The sequence below is a fragment of the Neophocaena asiaeorientalis genome, unplaced genomic scaffold (genome assembly GCF_003031525.2).
Source record: "Neophocaena asiaeorientalis asiaeorientalis breed wild unplaced genomic scaffold, Neophocaena_asiaeorientalis_V1.1 scaffold319, whole genome shotgun sequence".
Lineage (NCBI taxonomy): Eukaryota > Metazoa > Chordata > Mammalia > Artiodactyla > Phocoenidae > Neophocaena > Neophocaena asiaeorientalis.
In genome coordinates this window covers 1,943,843-1,961,724 of record NW_020174103.1, presented here as the reverse complement: position 1 = coordinate 1,961,724, position 17,882 = coordinate 1,943,843, and the positions used below count along the sequence as shown (strand labels likewise).

The 17,882-nt window shown below is 36.0% G+C and overlaps 1 protein-coding gene across 1 annotated transcript in view; it reads right to left on the bottom strand.

The window, feature by feature from the left end:
- The window catches only part of LOC112406042 (E3 SUMO-protein ligase ZNF451-like), a 57,902-nt gene extending 40,416 nt beyond the window's left edge, over positions 1–17,486 (bottom strand). Inside the window, exons 1-4 of the mRNA XM_024754686.1 lie at positions 17,474–17,486; positions 6,978–7,089; positions 3,369–3,519; positions 2,068–2,194 (exon numbers count right to left, since the gene is read on the bottom strand). Of these exons, the coding sequence (XP_024610454.1) occupies positions 2,068–2,194; positions 3,369–3,519; positions 6,978–6,984 (285 nt within the window). The 5' untranslated portion in view covers positions 6,985–7,089; positions 17,474–17,486. The remainder of the gene's footprint in view (positions 1–2,067; positions 2,195–3,368; positions 3,520–6,977; positions 7,090–17,473) is intronic.
- Positions 17,487–17,882: the final 396 nt, after the last annotated feature.

Here is a 17,882-nt window from a genome sequence, read left to right as displayed (position 1 = left end):
GTGTTCAGCATAAACCACACTGTCTGCACCAACAGTTCACGCACAAAGGGCCACTCATCAGAGATTCGTAGGGACCCGCCAAATCTAAGTTCCTAGACAACAGCCCAGTGCCAACCTTGCAAGCAAGTCCGTCTAAGGACAGAAGTCTCAGGCCTGCTATGTCACCTGCTCTCTGCACGCTACCTATTCCCATATTTGCTACTCTGTGTAGGCTCTTGTTCAAACCTTCCTGTGATTACACCACTTGTCCTTTCCATCTATCCAAATCCAAGCCTGGAGGACCACTTCTCCTCTGCAGTGCTCTGTCAGCTTCTTCTGCTACTCCTCTCCCCTTCCTCTGAACTCCTATTTCACCTGATGATGTACCATTGCAGCTTATTCATTCTAGAGCACATGGATTCCTCTCATACTACGGTGACTCATCAGGGTTGAACAAGACACAGGCTCCCCAAAACTAATGACTAAGTATACAACGAACTCAGCGTCAATAGGCGCATCTATCCTGGGAACACTCTCCAGCACCAGAACAGGGGTCAGTCAACCACAGAACTCAACCAGAGACACCTGGGAGTGCAAGTCTTCATTTTCTGTGTGAACCTCTACAGAATCCAAGTTACTACCCACATGAATTTTCAAGTATAGGGCTAGAGATTAGCAAATTCTGAAAACATGGTTTAAAGAAAAACCCTATCTGGACATTAGCATTTTACTACTTCAAAACCTAATATTTACTCAGCAAATACATCATGTATGGATCTCACAGGTTTTTAGGTACAAGGATATTTAATGTGTTATTGTTTTTAATAACAGAAAAATGTAAACAATTAATACATCTAATAGGAAATTAAATGAACTATAATATATTCATATAGAATGCCATTCATTGATTTTAAATGTACATACTGATTCAACATATATTTAAACATTTATGTTTACAACACACTGCTTTTCTTAATTATGAAAAAATTTACATACTTTATCCTATGTAAAAATATTTACATAGGGAGAAGAAGCAGAAATATATACATAAAAATGTTAACAATGCTTATCTCTATAAGTGAAATTAAGAGCGATTTCTTAAAAGAAAGAAAAATACCATATGATATCACTTATATGTGGAATCTAAAATACAACACAAATGAACACATCTACAAAACAGAAACAGAATCACAGACACAGACAGTAGACTTGTGGTTGCCAAGGGGGAGGGGAAATGGAGGAGGAAAGGACTGGGAGTTTGGGGTTAGCAGAGGCAAACTATTATATGTAGGATGGATAAACAACAAGGTCCTATTGTATAGCACAGGGAACTATATTCAGTATCCTATGATAAACCACAATGGAAAAGAATGTATATATATGTATAACTAAATCACTTTGCTGTACAGCAGATATTAACACAACATTGTAAATCAACTATACTTCAATAAATTTTTTTAAAAAGTGATTTCTTATTTTCCTTTTGTTAGTATTTTAAAATTTTTCCACAGTGAACATATTGCACAATTAACATTTTGTAATTTTAACTAGTGAGATATCTAATATCAAGTGTGGGAAACACTTATCACAGAGTTCCTCATTACATTGAATTTGCTAATATCATGAATCAATCTTATATCCCTTGAGATTTAACACTTAATGCGAGTGTTAAATACCAGCCTTTTAAATACCAGATCTACTTCTTAATACCAGCATTAATAAAGGAATCATTATTTACTACGTGGTTCCAACAATTCAACCAGCAGTGAACGGCAGCACACTTAAGAATAATGTTCTGGTTATCATGTGACTAACTCACAGAACATCTTGAACAAAGTAAGTTATTTTCATAGAGCAACTCCATAAAAATGATATTCTTTAAGACTGCTGGCTTTCAGCTATCAGGGTTACCTGCCCACGATAACTTAATGTTCCAAGTAATTTTATTCCCCATAGACAATCATAATTTTGATCTTTATGTGCATCACTGTCGAATGCAACCTTAAGAACAGCAAGAAAATACCTATATCCCATTCCACGGTTCTCTAGAAAAAGAATACCTACTCTTAGCTTAGGATATGCTCTTACCTTAGCAAAAAGGTGATCCCTATATTGTTGTTGAGTAACGAAATTTTTATAACATACTACACAAGCAAAAGAACTGATGAAAGGTCCATGCAGTGTAATTGTTGGATCACATGGAGAGTGATCAAACCTACTCAGCAAAAGAGAGGTAACATTAGAAAATCTGACATTCTAGGGGCAGAACTATGTTGCTTCATTTGTTACACTAGACACACACACACACACACACACACACACACATTCAGGACTTTACACTTTTTCTACTGAAATATTAAGGTTCTTTATATTCAAGAAATATCAAGTGGTTCCCATATGCCATGCAATCTCTTCAAACAGTGACCAACAGCTTTACGTTTCATAAAAGTACTCAAGATCCAATAAAATGGATTTAAGCATGTCTTGCCAAACTGGTAAACTTCCAGTTTGAAAACTGTACAGCCATCATCTGTTCCTTCCTGTTTTATTTACCATAAAACTCACAAATAATTGTAAATGAACCACTGGAATAATAATCTCATGTCAAGATTTCTGGCTCACACCTATTTCCTAAAAATGGCTTTTAATCCTTTTAAAATGTCATTTTAACAATTTAACAAATTTGTGTCATTTAAAACTGCCTCAGAGACTTTTTAAAAATACTTAGAATACAGTTATCTGTAGAATGCTGAAGCCCCTCCAGAAGGCTCTAAGAGTAGGGTAAGGTGTAAGTAGGGTGAGACATCTGGAAAAGAGAAGGCTTAGAGGTCCAAACTCTCAATTCCCATCTTTAAACTATGAGAAGGGGAGACTGAAGATAAGACTATTTAATGCTTTTAATATTGCCTTCCCTTGATATTTACTTTCTCAAGCTCTACTATTCAAAAATTCAGTAAATTAATAAGATGGATTTCATAAATAGAATATTTATTGTTAACTTTGGTACACTGGTTTGCCTTTAGCATTTATTTTGTAATGCCATACTAGCTTTCTTTAGGCTAGCCCAAATATCTGTTAAGTGCTTTGTGTCTCTTCAAATTTGCTAAATGCTGGATTTTCTAATGGACTGCATTTCTCTAAAACTGATCCAAATGCATATCAATGCAAAAAGTCTGGTCAGAATTTTATGAGACATATTAGGATTGAATATCACTAAAATAATCTGATTTTAAGCATTCTAGGAAGCCTAAGAAATGTACATTAGAAAAAATTATATCATAATAGCACAGAACAATGAGTTTGGAATATAAAGCTATAATCACAATGGCAGAGGTGCATCACGCTTTCATTTCATCTTCAGCATCCACTATTCTGAATATCACACTTACCTTTTCAAATGTCCTAAGAGAAGGTGCCCATTATCAAACTGCTTGTTACAGTGCATTATGGGACATGAAATTGGCTTCCCAGACACTCGTATTTGGCCTCCTCTTCGGAACGAACCTTTTGTTCCAGAATTAATTGTGCCTGTTTTGAGTCCTGCATCATTGGAATATAAATTCTTAAGTTTCTATTTCAGATACTTGTCCTTTGGACTGGTAATCAGAATCATGAAAAAACAATGAAAAACATGTGCAGCATCAACTGGGTGATCCTACTTGTAATTAGATGTTTACAAACTTTCTTATAAAAGGTACAACAACCTACAAGTAAATAGCTATTTGGGACAAGGGAAGCCGTTAACATCCCCAAGTAACATTATCTGAGGAAAAAAACTGTTCCCTTAAGTTCAATAGCCAGGAAACATCAAAGATGGAATATATTAGAAAACCAGTTGCTCTACAGAACCCCTATTCCTGCCTCCCTTCTTTTCATTTATGCAAGTTGGCAAAGATTTTTTCTTCTAATTCTTATTTTCTCTCTTAACTATCTTAAACACATCGTAAGGTTTAGTTATATTATAGAGGATCTGGGTTCTATGAATATTATGTCAAACAATGTAACTGGGAGGGTGGGAAGGAGTGAAGAGGAGAGACAAGGAGAATGCCTTAATTATCCCTTTATCCTGGTCCATTCTTCATCCCTTTTCTTTCTTTATAATCTTGGTCTTAACAGTCACATAACTTTCTAGACTTAACCAAATTTTCTTCCCAGGCAAACTCCCAATACATGTTACACAATGAAAAATTTAGAGTTATGCTGTATAAACAAAGAATTGTAAAAACTGCCAGGAGGATTCTAATATATACTCTAGATAGTTTGGTTATTATCTTTTATTATTATTTCTTATAAATTGTTTCACTCAAATACCTTAAATATTTCATACAACAAAAAGCTGTGTATTTATCTTTATGGCAATTTCTACGAAGCCCCTAAGCATTTAACTAGAATAAATGTTATTCCTTTAACATCATCTAGTTAAGATCCCCAAATGGTTATATATGTTGAAGGTTTCCATGCTTTTCTGCTGTTTATGGGGGAAATGCCTCTATTAAATGCTGCCAAAATGCTTATAAATGTGTTCTACCAATAAAGAACGACTAACATAGCATTAATCATATTAAAAGAGGCATTAACAATATACTTTTTTATCTTTAATTTTTTAATGCAGTCAGAATTATAATAATTTTTATTTCCTGTCCATCCACATTCCAGGTGTTGCCTATTAAAACCTTTATTTAGCCAAACAGAGGTTCTGGATAAAAATCAAAGTGGAGAAAACAAGCCAGAAAGAAAATAAGCTTTATCTATGGAAAGGCAAAATACAGAGAGATTTAAACAGCTCTTTCCCTTAAATAGTACAGTGTTGTTTTTAAATTACTAAGTAATCAAATGTGTGGAAACTGGCCTAACTATAAGTCTATAAAAAATAAAAGATGGATTTCCAGTTTGAGTAATTATAAAGTACTCAAACTACTTCTAATCAAAGAACTGAATTATAATGGTTGGATACTTTGGAACAGATTGAACAAGTCCCTTAATGCTATTGAGAAGCAGAATCTCACTTTTTATAATTGACGAGAACAATGCCATCTCTATTCTCCCCAGCTCTCCTCTCCTCAAAGATCTCAGCATTCTCTGAAGCCCATGTATGGAACTGCACCACACCAAGTATAGCCCAATGCTAAGGCAGCTGTGCTAGCAAAAGACCCCAGACTTCAGTGTTATGGAGTGGCAGGGACCAAGTAAAAAGATAAAACAATCACATAAAAAGAGCATAACTAAAGACCTTAACTCAAGGCACAAGCTTATCAGCCACCAATGAACCAGGTGTCACCTGAAGTGATATACTGATACAATATCACATCTTGCAAAGAATCCTAAAGACACAGCTAAGTGACTCATTTGTTCCCAGAAATATATAAACAGATGCTTATGAATTCAATTTACAATGAATTAAAATATTCTGACAATCTGGAGGCCAGGGATTAGGCCTAAAGGGACATATTACTGGCCCAGCAATCATTCTAGACAAGACTTGAAAGTGTTAGATTCATATGAGATGAACGATTTTTACAAGAGATCTTGTAGATTGAGCCTTGTAGTTCTAGCCCATTTTCCTATCAAAATCACATAGGAATCTTCCCAAATCTACTGATGCCCTAGAATTATCTCTAGTGGTGAGGCCCAGATATGTGTATTTAAGACTCCCAGGTGATTCTGATGCAGCTAAGGACCATAATTTCTAAGTATTTTTTCTAAAGTAGGTCTGGAATGCCAAACAATTCTTTTCTTTAGTTGAATGACAGTCACATTTGGTACCCGAGTTCTAGGCTTCTTTTCTGTGTTCATATGCAAATCCTACAGCCCACTCTTGTATAATATTCAACCAACACTTATTGGACATCTCTATGCTGAGCCTTCTTTTTAGGCACTGACACTAAAACGGATTAATAAGCCTTAGTCTCTGTCCCCACGGAGCATATAAATCTGGTAAAAGACACAGACACGTAAACTTATCAATGCAACATAACAGGGTAGAAACTATTTGAGAGAAATGAATAAAGCACTGTGGGATCAAAGACAGCTGAACAACCAAACTTATGCAGACTAAATAAACCTAGCAACCTCTAGTATTGAATGTTACCTGTAGGGCTAACCCCACAGGCAACTAAGAAGAAAAAAAGAGGAAAGGGTATTTAAAATGGAGGATGGGGCAAGGTGGGAGTTTGCCAGGCACAAACACATTGGGAGATAAGAAGAAAATACAGTTTCAGGGAGTGGCCAGGTGTTAAAATATCTACAAATTATTGGAATTATTTTAAAAGTTGCAATTTGATTCTATTCAAAGAAAAGCCCTCTGAAAACTACAGAATAAGATACCTAGGTTCAAAGTTGAGCACTGCATACATAGATATTTCTAAGACTTTTTGTAATTAAACTTTCTGCTGGATTGAATCCACAGCTAAGGTTTCTGTGGATATCCCAAGCCTTTAAGGGCTCAGTGGGTCTTCTACAAGAGAAGCTAGAAAAGTTGCCATGGTGGCTCTTAAAAATTCTACCAAATTATCTGGTAGGAGGAAAACACTGCACAGTGACTCTTCCAGGAATTTCAGGTCTGCAAAGAGTTAGCAATGAAGAAGCTACCCACTGCTTTTGATAAGCCTCCCACATGGACATTTCCTTAACAAAATATCTACACAGGCTGCACTGACAAATAAAAAAGTAAATGCTAATCCTTTCCATCTCAGCTTAAATTCCACTTCCTTAGAGAAGCCTGACCTCAAGTAACCTGTTACACGCCCTCCCATAGAGGATAATAACTAGGAGACATATGAATGAATAAATGATCAGCTCAAGGATTACTTATACTCAAAATACACTTTTGCCAAAGTAGGAAGACAATTGGTAAAGTAGGTCTTCTGTTAAGTATTACTGAACTAAATTTCAATACTCTATGTACTTATTAGCAACTGAATAAAACAGACACAATGTTTTAAGGCTTTAGGGAAGCTTGGTAATCTTATGTTCCACTCTGATCTCTAAAGAATACCTACCTGGCATTTTTAACCATTGGTCCACACACAGTCTCGCTGCTTCTGTATCAGAATGTCCTCGAATAAATTCCAATTCTTGCAACCCATGAGCATGTTGAAAATCTACTTTTTCCTAAAGATATTAAGAAAAAACTCAATTAACCTACGGTTACTAATCCGGTTTCCTTAAGAAAATTATTTTGTCACAACAGCGATCAGAAAATATTGATCATCCTTTATCCCTGTAACTCCACACCTAGAACTCTATCTTAAAGAGGTAAGTCAAACCAAAGGTTCATGCTCTAAGATGTTGATCCCAATGTCATCTACATTTGCACAAAGTTTGCAACAAATTAATCTCCAACAATAGGGTACCATTTAAGTAAATTATGGTGTGTACATTTCATGAAAGTCATTAGAAACACTAACAAAACTTTTTCATTAAAGCAGAAATATACTTTTGATATCAAGTGGGTCACCAAATAGTATTAAACAAATAAGGCCAAATATAAACAAAGATTATGTCAAGCTATATGTAACTCTGTCTGCAGAGAGGGAAAAGGCAGAAAATAAATATGATAAACGTCAATGGCTACCTCTGGAATGGAAATATGAATGATTATTTTCATCTTTAACCTTTTATACATTTTCCTTCAAATTTTCCATATATAGTCTGAAGTATACAGAAGCCTATTAAATATTTGTTCAGTGAATAGTATAAAAGCAGACACACATTAGTACTTAAAATGTGCCAGCATAAAGCATCTATTGCATCTAGATCAAAGGCTGGCAAACGTTTTCCATATAAGACCACAGTGTAAATATTTTAGGCTTTGCAGCCCATATAGTCTCTTTTGCAACTACTCAACTCTGCTGCTGCAGCATGAAAGCAGCCATAGATAATATGTAAACAAATGGGCATGGCTATGTTCCAATAAAATTTTATTTATAAAAACAGGCAGGCTTCCCTGGTGGCGCAGTGGTTGAGAGTCCGCCTGCCGATGCAGGGGACACGGGTTCGTGCCCCAGTCCGGGAAGATCCCACATGCCGCGGAGCGGCTGGGCCCGTGAGCCATGGCCGCTGAGCCTGCGCTCCGCAACGGGAGAGGCCACAACAGTGAGAGGCCCGTGTACCACAAAAAAAAAAAAAAAAACAGGCAGTGGGCCAGTGCCAACCACTAAACTAGATGCTTTAGACTGTTACAGTCTCTAAATCTTTCTAGTTATGTTATTGATAAAGCTATTTGCATACTCTAATCATGCTGTATTTAACGAGTAACACTTATTAACCACTTACCACGTGCCAGGCATTGTCTAAAAGCATCTTAGATCTAATTCTCACAATAACTCTATGAGATTGGTACTATTATTGTTCCCATTTTATGATGGGAAAACAGGCACATGAAGGTCAAGTAAATTGCACAAGGATAAATAACAATGCCAGGATTTAAACTCTCATTCTCCAACCTGATTCTAGAATCCATTCACTTAACCAGTACAGTAAGTCCCCTACACACGAACCTTCAAGATGAGAGCTTTCAAAGATACGAATGTGTGTTTGCATGTCCAGTCAAGTAAGTTAGTTCCCGTGTCTGGCGTACATTGTCACATGCGTGCATACTCTACAACTGGTTGTGATTTTGTGTACTTTACTGTACAGTATTGTATAGAGTACGGTAGTACAGTATCTGTATTTCAAGCCCAGGATCTCCTCCAGTCAGTAACTCTTCTTGCCTGTTCACTCGATGCCAGCCCCTGTATGCCAGCTGTTGTACTTTTCAAGGTGCTGTACTATAAGATTTTAAATGTTTTCTTTATATTTTGTGTTTGTTTGTTTCTTACATATTATTTGTGTGAAAAGTATTATAAACCTATTACAGTACAGTACTATATAGCCGACTGTGTTAGTTGGGTATGTAGGCTAACTTTGTTGGACTTACAAACAAATTGGACTTATGAACACGCTCTCAGAATAGAACTCGTTCATAAGTAGGGGACTTACTGTACAACATACTGTGTCTCAAAAAGGTTGTTAAAAAGAAATCACAAATCCACAAATGCTGCAAGAAATAGACCAGAATATTGAATGACCTACTTATCACTATAACAGGATCTTCTATCAGCAAGGGTAAGTAGGGGGACAGGGAGATTCAAGATTTTACTCTGAAAAAAATCTTCTACACAACTTTGCTCTAAGTATGGCCATAGAATACTAATTTTCCAAAGATGTTAATATGCATTATATACATTTTTTTTAATTCTCTGTAATCAAATTAAGTATAGAACCATTGGTTTCAAAACAGAGTTCAAAAGGTCCCTTCTGTGTAGGACTTCTAAAACTTTGAAGTGCTAACACACATGTGATTTTCCTTACAGTGAACACACAGTATCCCAACTTGATAAGTCACCAAATTACTTTCTTTTTTCTCAAAGTGTATCCTATAGGATCAGTGCTCTGGATAACATGCCATGGTAAACAAAATTAGTTTATCCAAAGAAAGTAATATGGCAAGCCTCTGGTAGACTATAAAGACATTTTCTTACGTACAAAATTAAACCATCTATCAGAAGCGTTCCTTACAAAAATCTTTTTTAAAAAACACCTTAAATTAAATAAATATAATTGAGATTAAATATTACTATATGCCAGCCAATAGCCTACTTATTTTAAACTACTGTCAGTAATTAAAAATAAGCAGGCTTTTTAAAAAGAAAGTTCTCTGGCATTTCTTACAATAGAATTTGAACTCCGTGGCCATACATAGTCAATGATCAAAAAACATTTGCTGGCTAAAATCACCCCCAAATTAGTCACCCTTTTCCTGTCACCCAGCTATTTCCACACACGTTAGGGGTACATCCCTTCATGCAAGTCGTCTTAAATCCTGGAATATCAACAAGCAAAGCTGGTAACTGATCAACTAGTCAAGCACAACACATTATCTCTGAAAGTGATTTATCCAGTGAAGATTTTAACAGATTTTCTTTAAAACCTTTCCATCACAAAAGATGGACAATCCACTTTAACAGTGAGACACCAACAATTCACAAAGGCCTAGAAGAGCTGGAAAACGTTTTCTACCATATTTTTAGTCACAGTTAACACCTACTAAAATTCTGCAAGAATTAGTTTTACTTTAGTTTCATTATCTTCCTTTCGGGTAGTTTTGTTTTCTTATTGTTTTCTTTCATCTAGTTTTAAAAAACAAGTTATACATAAGGAGAATCAAACAAGAAAAAAAAGTCATGAATGAATAGCAAAAAATGAGCTAAAGTATCTGTGTGAGTCAGTTTCTTTCTTAGGAAAGAATGAAATCTAGATAAATTTATTCTTTACAATTGATAAACAAGAATTTCAAAGTTTAAAAAAACTTTCTCAAATGCTAAAGTCTTTAATACAATGAATAAACATTTACATGGGTAAAAGCTGAAACTACCCTTGAGAAAAACCCTACTTGTCATAGTGATAACAGATTCTGAACTCATCTCAAATGCTTTATTACCTATGTGGTGTTAACACATCTGTAACATCTGACCTGGGAAAAGAAGTTAGCATACTGAGGAAATGGGCAGAAAAGGGGGACAACTTGCAAACCACTCCTCTCTCAAAGAGACTTTGCCCATGACCCATAAATAACACACTTAACATAGTCTGGGGAAAGGATCTTCCTTAAAATTGAATAGTGTTTTTGTTGTCATCTGTTTCTATGCTTTTTTTTTATTTCTTCTTTGATTTCTTCAGTGATCTCTTGGTTATTTAGTAGTGCAATGTTTGGCCTCTATGTATTTGTGTTTTTTTACAGTTTATTTTTCTGTAATTAATTTCCAATCTCATAGCGTTGTGGTCAGAAAAGATGCTTGATACAATTTCAACTTTCTTAAATTTTCCAAGGCTTGATTTGTGACCTAAGATGTTATCTATCCTGGAGAATGTTCTGTGTGCACTTGAGAAGCAAGTGTATTCCACCACTGTCAGGTGGAATGTCCTATAAATAACAATTGAATCTATCTTGTCTACTGTGTCATTTAAAGCTTGTGTTTCCTTATTTATTTCCTGTTTGGATGATCTGTCCATTGGTGTAAGTGGGGTGTTAAAGTCCCCTACTATTATTGTGTTACTGTTGATTTCCCCTTTTATGGCTGTTAGCATTTGCCTTATGTGTTGAGGTGCTCCTATGTTGGGTGCATAAATATTGATAATTGTTATATCTTCTTCTTGGACTGATCCCTTGATGATTATGTAGTGTCCTTCCTTATCTCTTGTAACAGTCTTTATTTTAAAGTCTACTTTATCTGATACGAGTATTGCTACTCCAGCTTTCTTTTGATTTCCATTTGCGTGGAATATCTTTTTCCACTCCTTCACTTTCAGTCTGTATATGTTCCTAGGTCTGAAGTGGGTCTCTTGTAGACAGCATATATATGGGTCTTGTTTTTGTATACATTCAGCCAGTCTGTGTCTTTTGGTGGGAGCATTTAATCCATTTACATTCAAGGTTATTATCGATATGTATGTTCCTATTACCATTTTCTTAATTGTTTTGGGTTTGGTTTTGTGGGTCTTTTTCTTTTCTTGTGCTTCCTGCCTACAGAAGTTCCTTTGGCACTTGTTGTAAAGCTGGTTTGGTGGTGCTGAATTCTCTTCCTTTTGCTAGTCTGTAAAGCTTTTGATTTCTCTATTGGATCTGAATGATATCCTTGCTGGTAAAGTAATCTTGGTTGTAGGTCTTTTTCTTTCATCACTTCAAGTATATCCTGCCACTTCCTTCTGGCCTGCAGAGTTTCTGCTGAAAAATCAGCTGATATTCTTATGGGGATTCCTTTGTATGTTATTCTTTGCTTTTCCCTTGCTGCTTTTAATATTTTTTCTTTGAATTTAATTTTTGTTAGTTTGATTAATATGTGTCTTGGTGTGTTTCTACTAGGGTTTACCCTGTATGGGACTCTGCACTTCCTGGACTTGGGTGACTATTTCCTTTCCCATGTTTAGGGAATTTTTTCACTATAATCTCTTTGAATATTTTCTCAGACCCTTTCTTTTTCTCTTCTTCTTGTGGGACCTCTATAATCTGAATGTTGATGTGTTTAGTGTTGTCCCAGACGTCTCTCTGAGATTGCCTTCAATTCTTTTCATTCTTTTTGTTTTCTTCTGCTCCTTGGCAGTTATTTGCACCATTCTACCTTCCAGCTCACTTATTCATTCTTCTGCCTCAGTTATTCTGCTACTGATCCTTTCTAGAGTATTTTTGTTTCATTTATTGCATTGTTCATCATTGCTTGTTTCATCTGTAGTTCTTACATTTCTTGCATTTTCTCAATCCGTGCCTCCATTCTATTTCCAAGATTCCGGATAATCTTTACTATTACTATCATTACACTGAGTTCTTTTTCAGGTAGGTTGCCTATTTCCTCTTCAGTTATTTGGTCTTGCAGGTTTTTACTTGCTCTTTAATAATGTGTGACACATGTTTTTTATCATCTCTCTTCTTTTTTTTTTTTTTTTTTTTTTTTGATGGTGGGAGTGTGTTCCTGTCTTACTAGTTGTTTGGCCTGAGGCTTCCAGCACTGGAGTTTGCAGGCTGTTGGGTAGAGCTGGGTCTTCGTGCTGAGATGAGAACCTCTGGGAGACCTCACTCTGATGAATATTCCCTGGGATCTGAGGTCCTCTGTTAGCCCAGTAGTTCAGATTCAGAGGCCCAAAACCTATGGGATGCAGCAAAAGCAGTTCTACAAGGGAAATTATAGCAATTCAAGCTCACCTCAAGAAAGAAGAAAAATCTCAAACGATCTAACCCTACACCTAAAGCAACTAAAGAAAGAAGAATGAAGAAAACCCAAAATCAGTAGAAGGAAAGAAATCATGAAGATCAGAGCAGAAATAAATGAAATAGAAATGAAGAAAACAGTAGCAAAGAATAACAAAACTAAAAGTTAGTTCTTTGAGAAGATAAACAAAATTGATAAAACTTTACCCAGACTCATCAAAAAAAGAAAAAGTGGGGGGAGGACACAAATCAATAAAATTAGAAACAAAAGAGGAGAAATCATCTCTGGGAGATTTTTGCCATTTGATACTACATGGAGCTAGGAAGTCCCTTGTGGGCCAGTGTCCTGAAGTTGGCTCTCCCACCTCAGAGGCACAGCACTGACTCCAGGCTGCAGCTCCAAGAGCCTTTCATCCACATAGCTCAGAATAAAAGGGATAAAACTAAAGGTCCAGGACCAGATGGCTTCACAGGCAAATTCTATCAAATATTTAGCGAAGAGCTAACACCGATCCTTCTCAAACTCCTCCAAAAAACCGCAGAGGAACAAACACTCCCAAATTCGTTCTACAAGGCCACCATCACCCTGATACCAAAACCAGACAAAGATGTCACAAAAAAAGAAAATTACAGACCAATATCACTGATGAACATAGATGCAAAAATCCCCAACAAAATACTATAAACAGAATCCAACAGCACACTAAAAGGATCATACACCATGATCAAGTAGGATTTATCCCAGGAATGCAAGGATTCATCGATATATGCAAATCAATCAATGTGATACACCATATTAACAAATTAAGGAATAAAAACCATATGATCATCTCAACAGATGCAGAAAAAGCTTTTGACAAAATTCAACACCAATTTATGATAAAAACTCTCCAGAAAATGGGCATAGAGGGAACCTACCCCAACATAATAAAGGTCATATATGACAAACCCACAGCAAACATCATTCTCAATGGTGAAAAACTGAAAGCATTTCCACTAAGATCAGGAACAAGACAAGGATGTCCACTCCTGCCACTCTATTCAACATAGTTTTGGAATTCCTAGCCATGGCAATAAGAGAAGGAAAAGAAATAAAAGGAATACAAATTGGAAAAAAAGAAGTAAAACTGTCACTGTTTACAAATGACATGATACTATACATAGAAAATCCTAAAGATGCCACCAGAAAATTACTAGAACTAATCAATGAATTTGGTAAGGTTGCAGGATACAAAATTAATGCACAGAAATCTCTTGCATTACTATACGCTAACAAAAAATCAGAAAGAGAAATTAAGGAAACAATCCCATTTACCATAGCAACAAAAAGAATAAAATACCTAAGAATAAACTTACCTACGGAGGCAAAAGACCTATACTCAGAAAACTATAAAACACTGATGAAAGAAATCAAAGATGACATAAACAGATGGAGAAATATACCATGTTCTTGGATTGGAAGAATCAATATTGTGAAAATGACTATACTACCCTTAGCAATCTACAGATTCAGTGCAATCCCAACTGGATTCAGTGCAAACTACCAATGGCATTCTTCACAGAATTAGAACAAAATATTTTACAATTCGTATGGAAACACAAAAGACCCCAAATAGCCAAAGCAATCTTGAGAAAGAAAAACAGGGCTAGAGGAATCAGGCTCCCTGGCTTCAAACTATACTACAAAGCTACAGTAATCAAGACATTATGGTACTGGCAAAAAAACAGAAATACAGATCAATGGAACAGGATACAAAGCCCAGAGATAAACCCATGCACAATATGGTCACCTAATTTATGACAAAGGAGGCAAGAACAATACAATGGTGAAAAGACAGCCTCTTCAATAAGTGGGGCTGGGAAAACTGGACAGCTACATGTAAAAGAATGAAATTAGAACAATACCGAACACCATATACAAAAATAAACTCAAAATGGATTAAATACCTAAATGTAAGACCAGACACTATAAAACTCTTAGAGAAAAACATAGGAAAAACACTCTTTGACATAAACCACAGCAAGATCTTTTTTGACTCACCTCCTAGAGTAATGAAAATAAAACCAAAAATAAAAATGTGACCTAATTAAACTTAAAAGCTTCTGCACAGCAAAGGAAACCAAAAACAAGACGAAAAGACAACCCTCAGAATGGGAGAAAATATTTGCAAATGAAGCAACGGACAAAGGATTAATCTCCAAAATATATAAACAGCTCATACAGCTCAATATTAAAAAAGCAAACAACCCAATGAAAAAATGGGCAGAATACCTAAATACACATTTCACCAAAGACATACAGATGGCAAAGAGGCACATGAGGGATTAGGATAGGCAAAGAGGCTCAACATCACTAATTATTAGAGAAATGCAAATCAAAACTACAATGAGGTATCATCTCATAAGGGTCAGAACGGCCAACATCAAAAAATCTACAAACAATAAATGTTGGAGAGGGTGTGTAGAAAAGTGAACCCTTTTGCACTGTTGGTGGGAATGTAAATTTATACAGCCACTATGGAGAATAGCATGGAGGTTCTGTAAAAAAACTAAAAATAGAATTACCATATGATCCAGCAATCCCACTACTGGGCATATACCCTGAGAAAACCATAATTCAAAAAGACACAGGTACTCCAATGTTCATTGCAGCACTATTTACAATCGTCAGAACATGGAAACAACCTAAATGTCCAATGACAGATGAATGAATAAAGAAGTTGTGGTATGCATATACGATGGAATAGTACTCAGCCATAAAAAGGAACAAAATTGGGTCATTTTTAGAGATGTGGATGGACCTAGAGTCTGTCATACAGAGTGAAGTAAGCCAGAAAGAGAAAAACAAATACCGTATATTAACACATATTACGTGGAATCTAAAAATGGTACAGAGGAACCTATTTTTAGGGCAGGAATAGAGATGTAGAGAACGGACTTGTGGACACAGTGAGGGGAACAGGAGGGTGGGACGAACTGAGAGATTAGGTTTGACATAAATATACTACCATGTGTAAAATACATAGCTAGTGTTAACCTGCTGTATAGCACATCGAGTTCCTCTGGGTACTCTGTGATGACCTAAATGGGTGGGTGGGAGGGAGGTCCGAGAGGGAGGGGAAACAGGTATACACATAGCTGATTCACTTCATCGTACAGCAGAAATTAACACATTGTAAAGCAATTCTGCTCAAAAAAAAAAAAAAAAAGATTTGATCATAACGAAACTAACACTGTAAATCAACTACACTCCAGTAAAAATTTAAAAAAAAAAAATTGAATAGTGTCTCTACCAGGAAAGAAAGAATCCATTTTTTTAAAAAGTATCACTAATTTAGGCTTCCCTGGTGGTGCAGTGGTTAAGAATCCACCTGCCAATGCAGGGGACACAGGTTCAAGCCCTGGTCCAGGAGGATCCCACATGCCGCGGAGCAACTAAGCCCGTGCTCCACAACTACTGAGCCTGCGCTCTACAGCCCGCAAGCCACAACTACTGAGCCCGTGTGCCACAACTACTGAAGCCTGTGTGCCTAGAACCTGTGTTCCGCAACAAGAGAAGCCACCGCAATGAGAAGCTCACGCACCGCAACGAAAGAGTAGACCCCACTCACCACAAGTAGAGAAAGCCCGTGTGCAGCAACGAAGACCCAAAGCAACCAAAAATAAAATAAATTTATAGAAAAAAAACAGTATCACTAATGTATTAAGCATTTTAAACATACAATTAGAATACTATGCTCTAATTTAACTGGTATTACATTATAAAGTTAAAGTCCCCAAACAAAGCTACTTCTAAATTTAAAGAAGACTAATGTATTCTACATTAGATTAGGAGATACTAAAATAGAGGCAACAGAAATATATAAATCCCTTTATAATAAGCAATGGAACAAGGAATCAAAAACATACAAGGTACAAGTATGCCATGATTTCTATTTCCATTTTTAAACTCCCAGTAGGATTTTTTTTTACCCAACTTGCCAACATTCTACTCCTAACAGACATTTGGCAATATTGGGGAAGTTCTTTAAGGTAATTCCATTTGGTGCCTTCTAAAGCAAGTCAAGGGACTTCCCTGGCGGTCCAGTGGTTTGACTTCGCCTTCCAATGCAGGGGGTGAGGGTTCAATCCCTGATTGAGGAGCTAAGATCTTACATGCCTCGCGGCCAAAAAACCAAAACATAAAACAGAAGAAATATTATCACAAATTCAGTAAAGACTTTAAAAATGGTCCACATCAAAAAAAAATCTTAAAAAAAATAAAGCAAGTCAAGGTTTTAAAACGTTTATATCATGCAAGAGTCTAAATTAGGCTTCAGTTTCCACATAGTAGCTCTTCTACCACACTAATTCAATAATCTGAAGGGAGAGGCTGAAGTGAAAGTGGTCTGGCTGTACTTGGTAGAAAATAACCTTTCAACAGCTTCTATCTACAGAAGCCCTGATAAACTGTGATAAAGTAACTAGAAACCCTTAACTGCTCACCAGCTTAAGGAATCCCATGATTTTTAATTCCCAAAAATAAAGTCCACTTAATTCTATTTTTTCTTTTTTGTCTGTATACATATATGAGCAGAATCCAACAAAACAAATGTAAAAGGCCGTCATGAATTACTACTAACTCAGTGAGCTATGTAGACTTCATGCTGAACTTGGATCCAATTATACATTTTTGATTATACAAGCACCTCTTTAACTTTCTTATAAACAACTCTATAATCTGGTAAAATATCACTTAAAACAGCCACATACCCTGAATGCTCTATTCTTCTCTTCTTTCTGCTGTTTCTCGACTTCAACATGGCGGGCTAGACGAGCCAGAGTCAAGGCGACTTTATCCTTCTGATGGTCAATATGGTCTTTATGCTTAACGTTATCCTATAATTGAAAAAACAAGTTTCATTCCTTCTAGTTAACAAAATTAGCTTTGGAATGACATATATCCACTTACCAAAGAGTTACTGTACTAAAGAAGTATGGACACCAAAGGGGGAAAGAGGCTGGGGGGGTGTGATGAATTGGGAGATTGGGACTGACATATATACACTAATATGTATAAAATGGATAACTAATAAGAACCTGCTGTATAAAAAAATAAATAAAATAAAATTCAAAAAAAAGAACTATTTACTTTTTTAATTTTTATTTTATATTGGAGTAT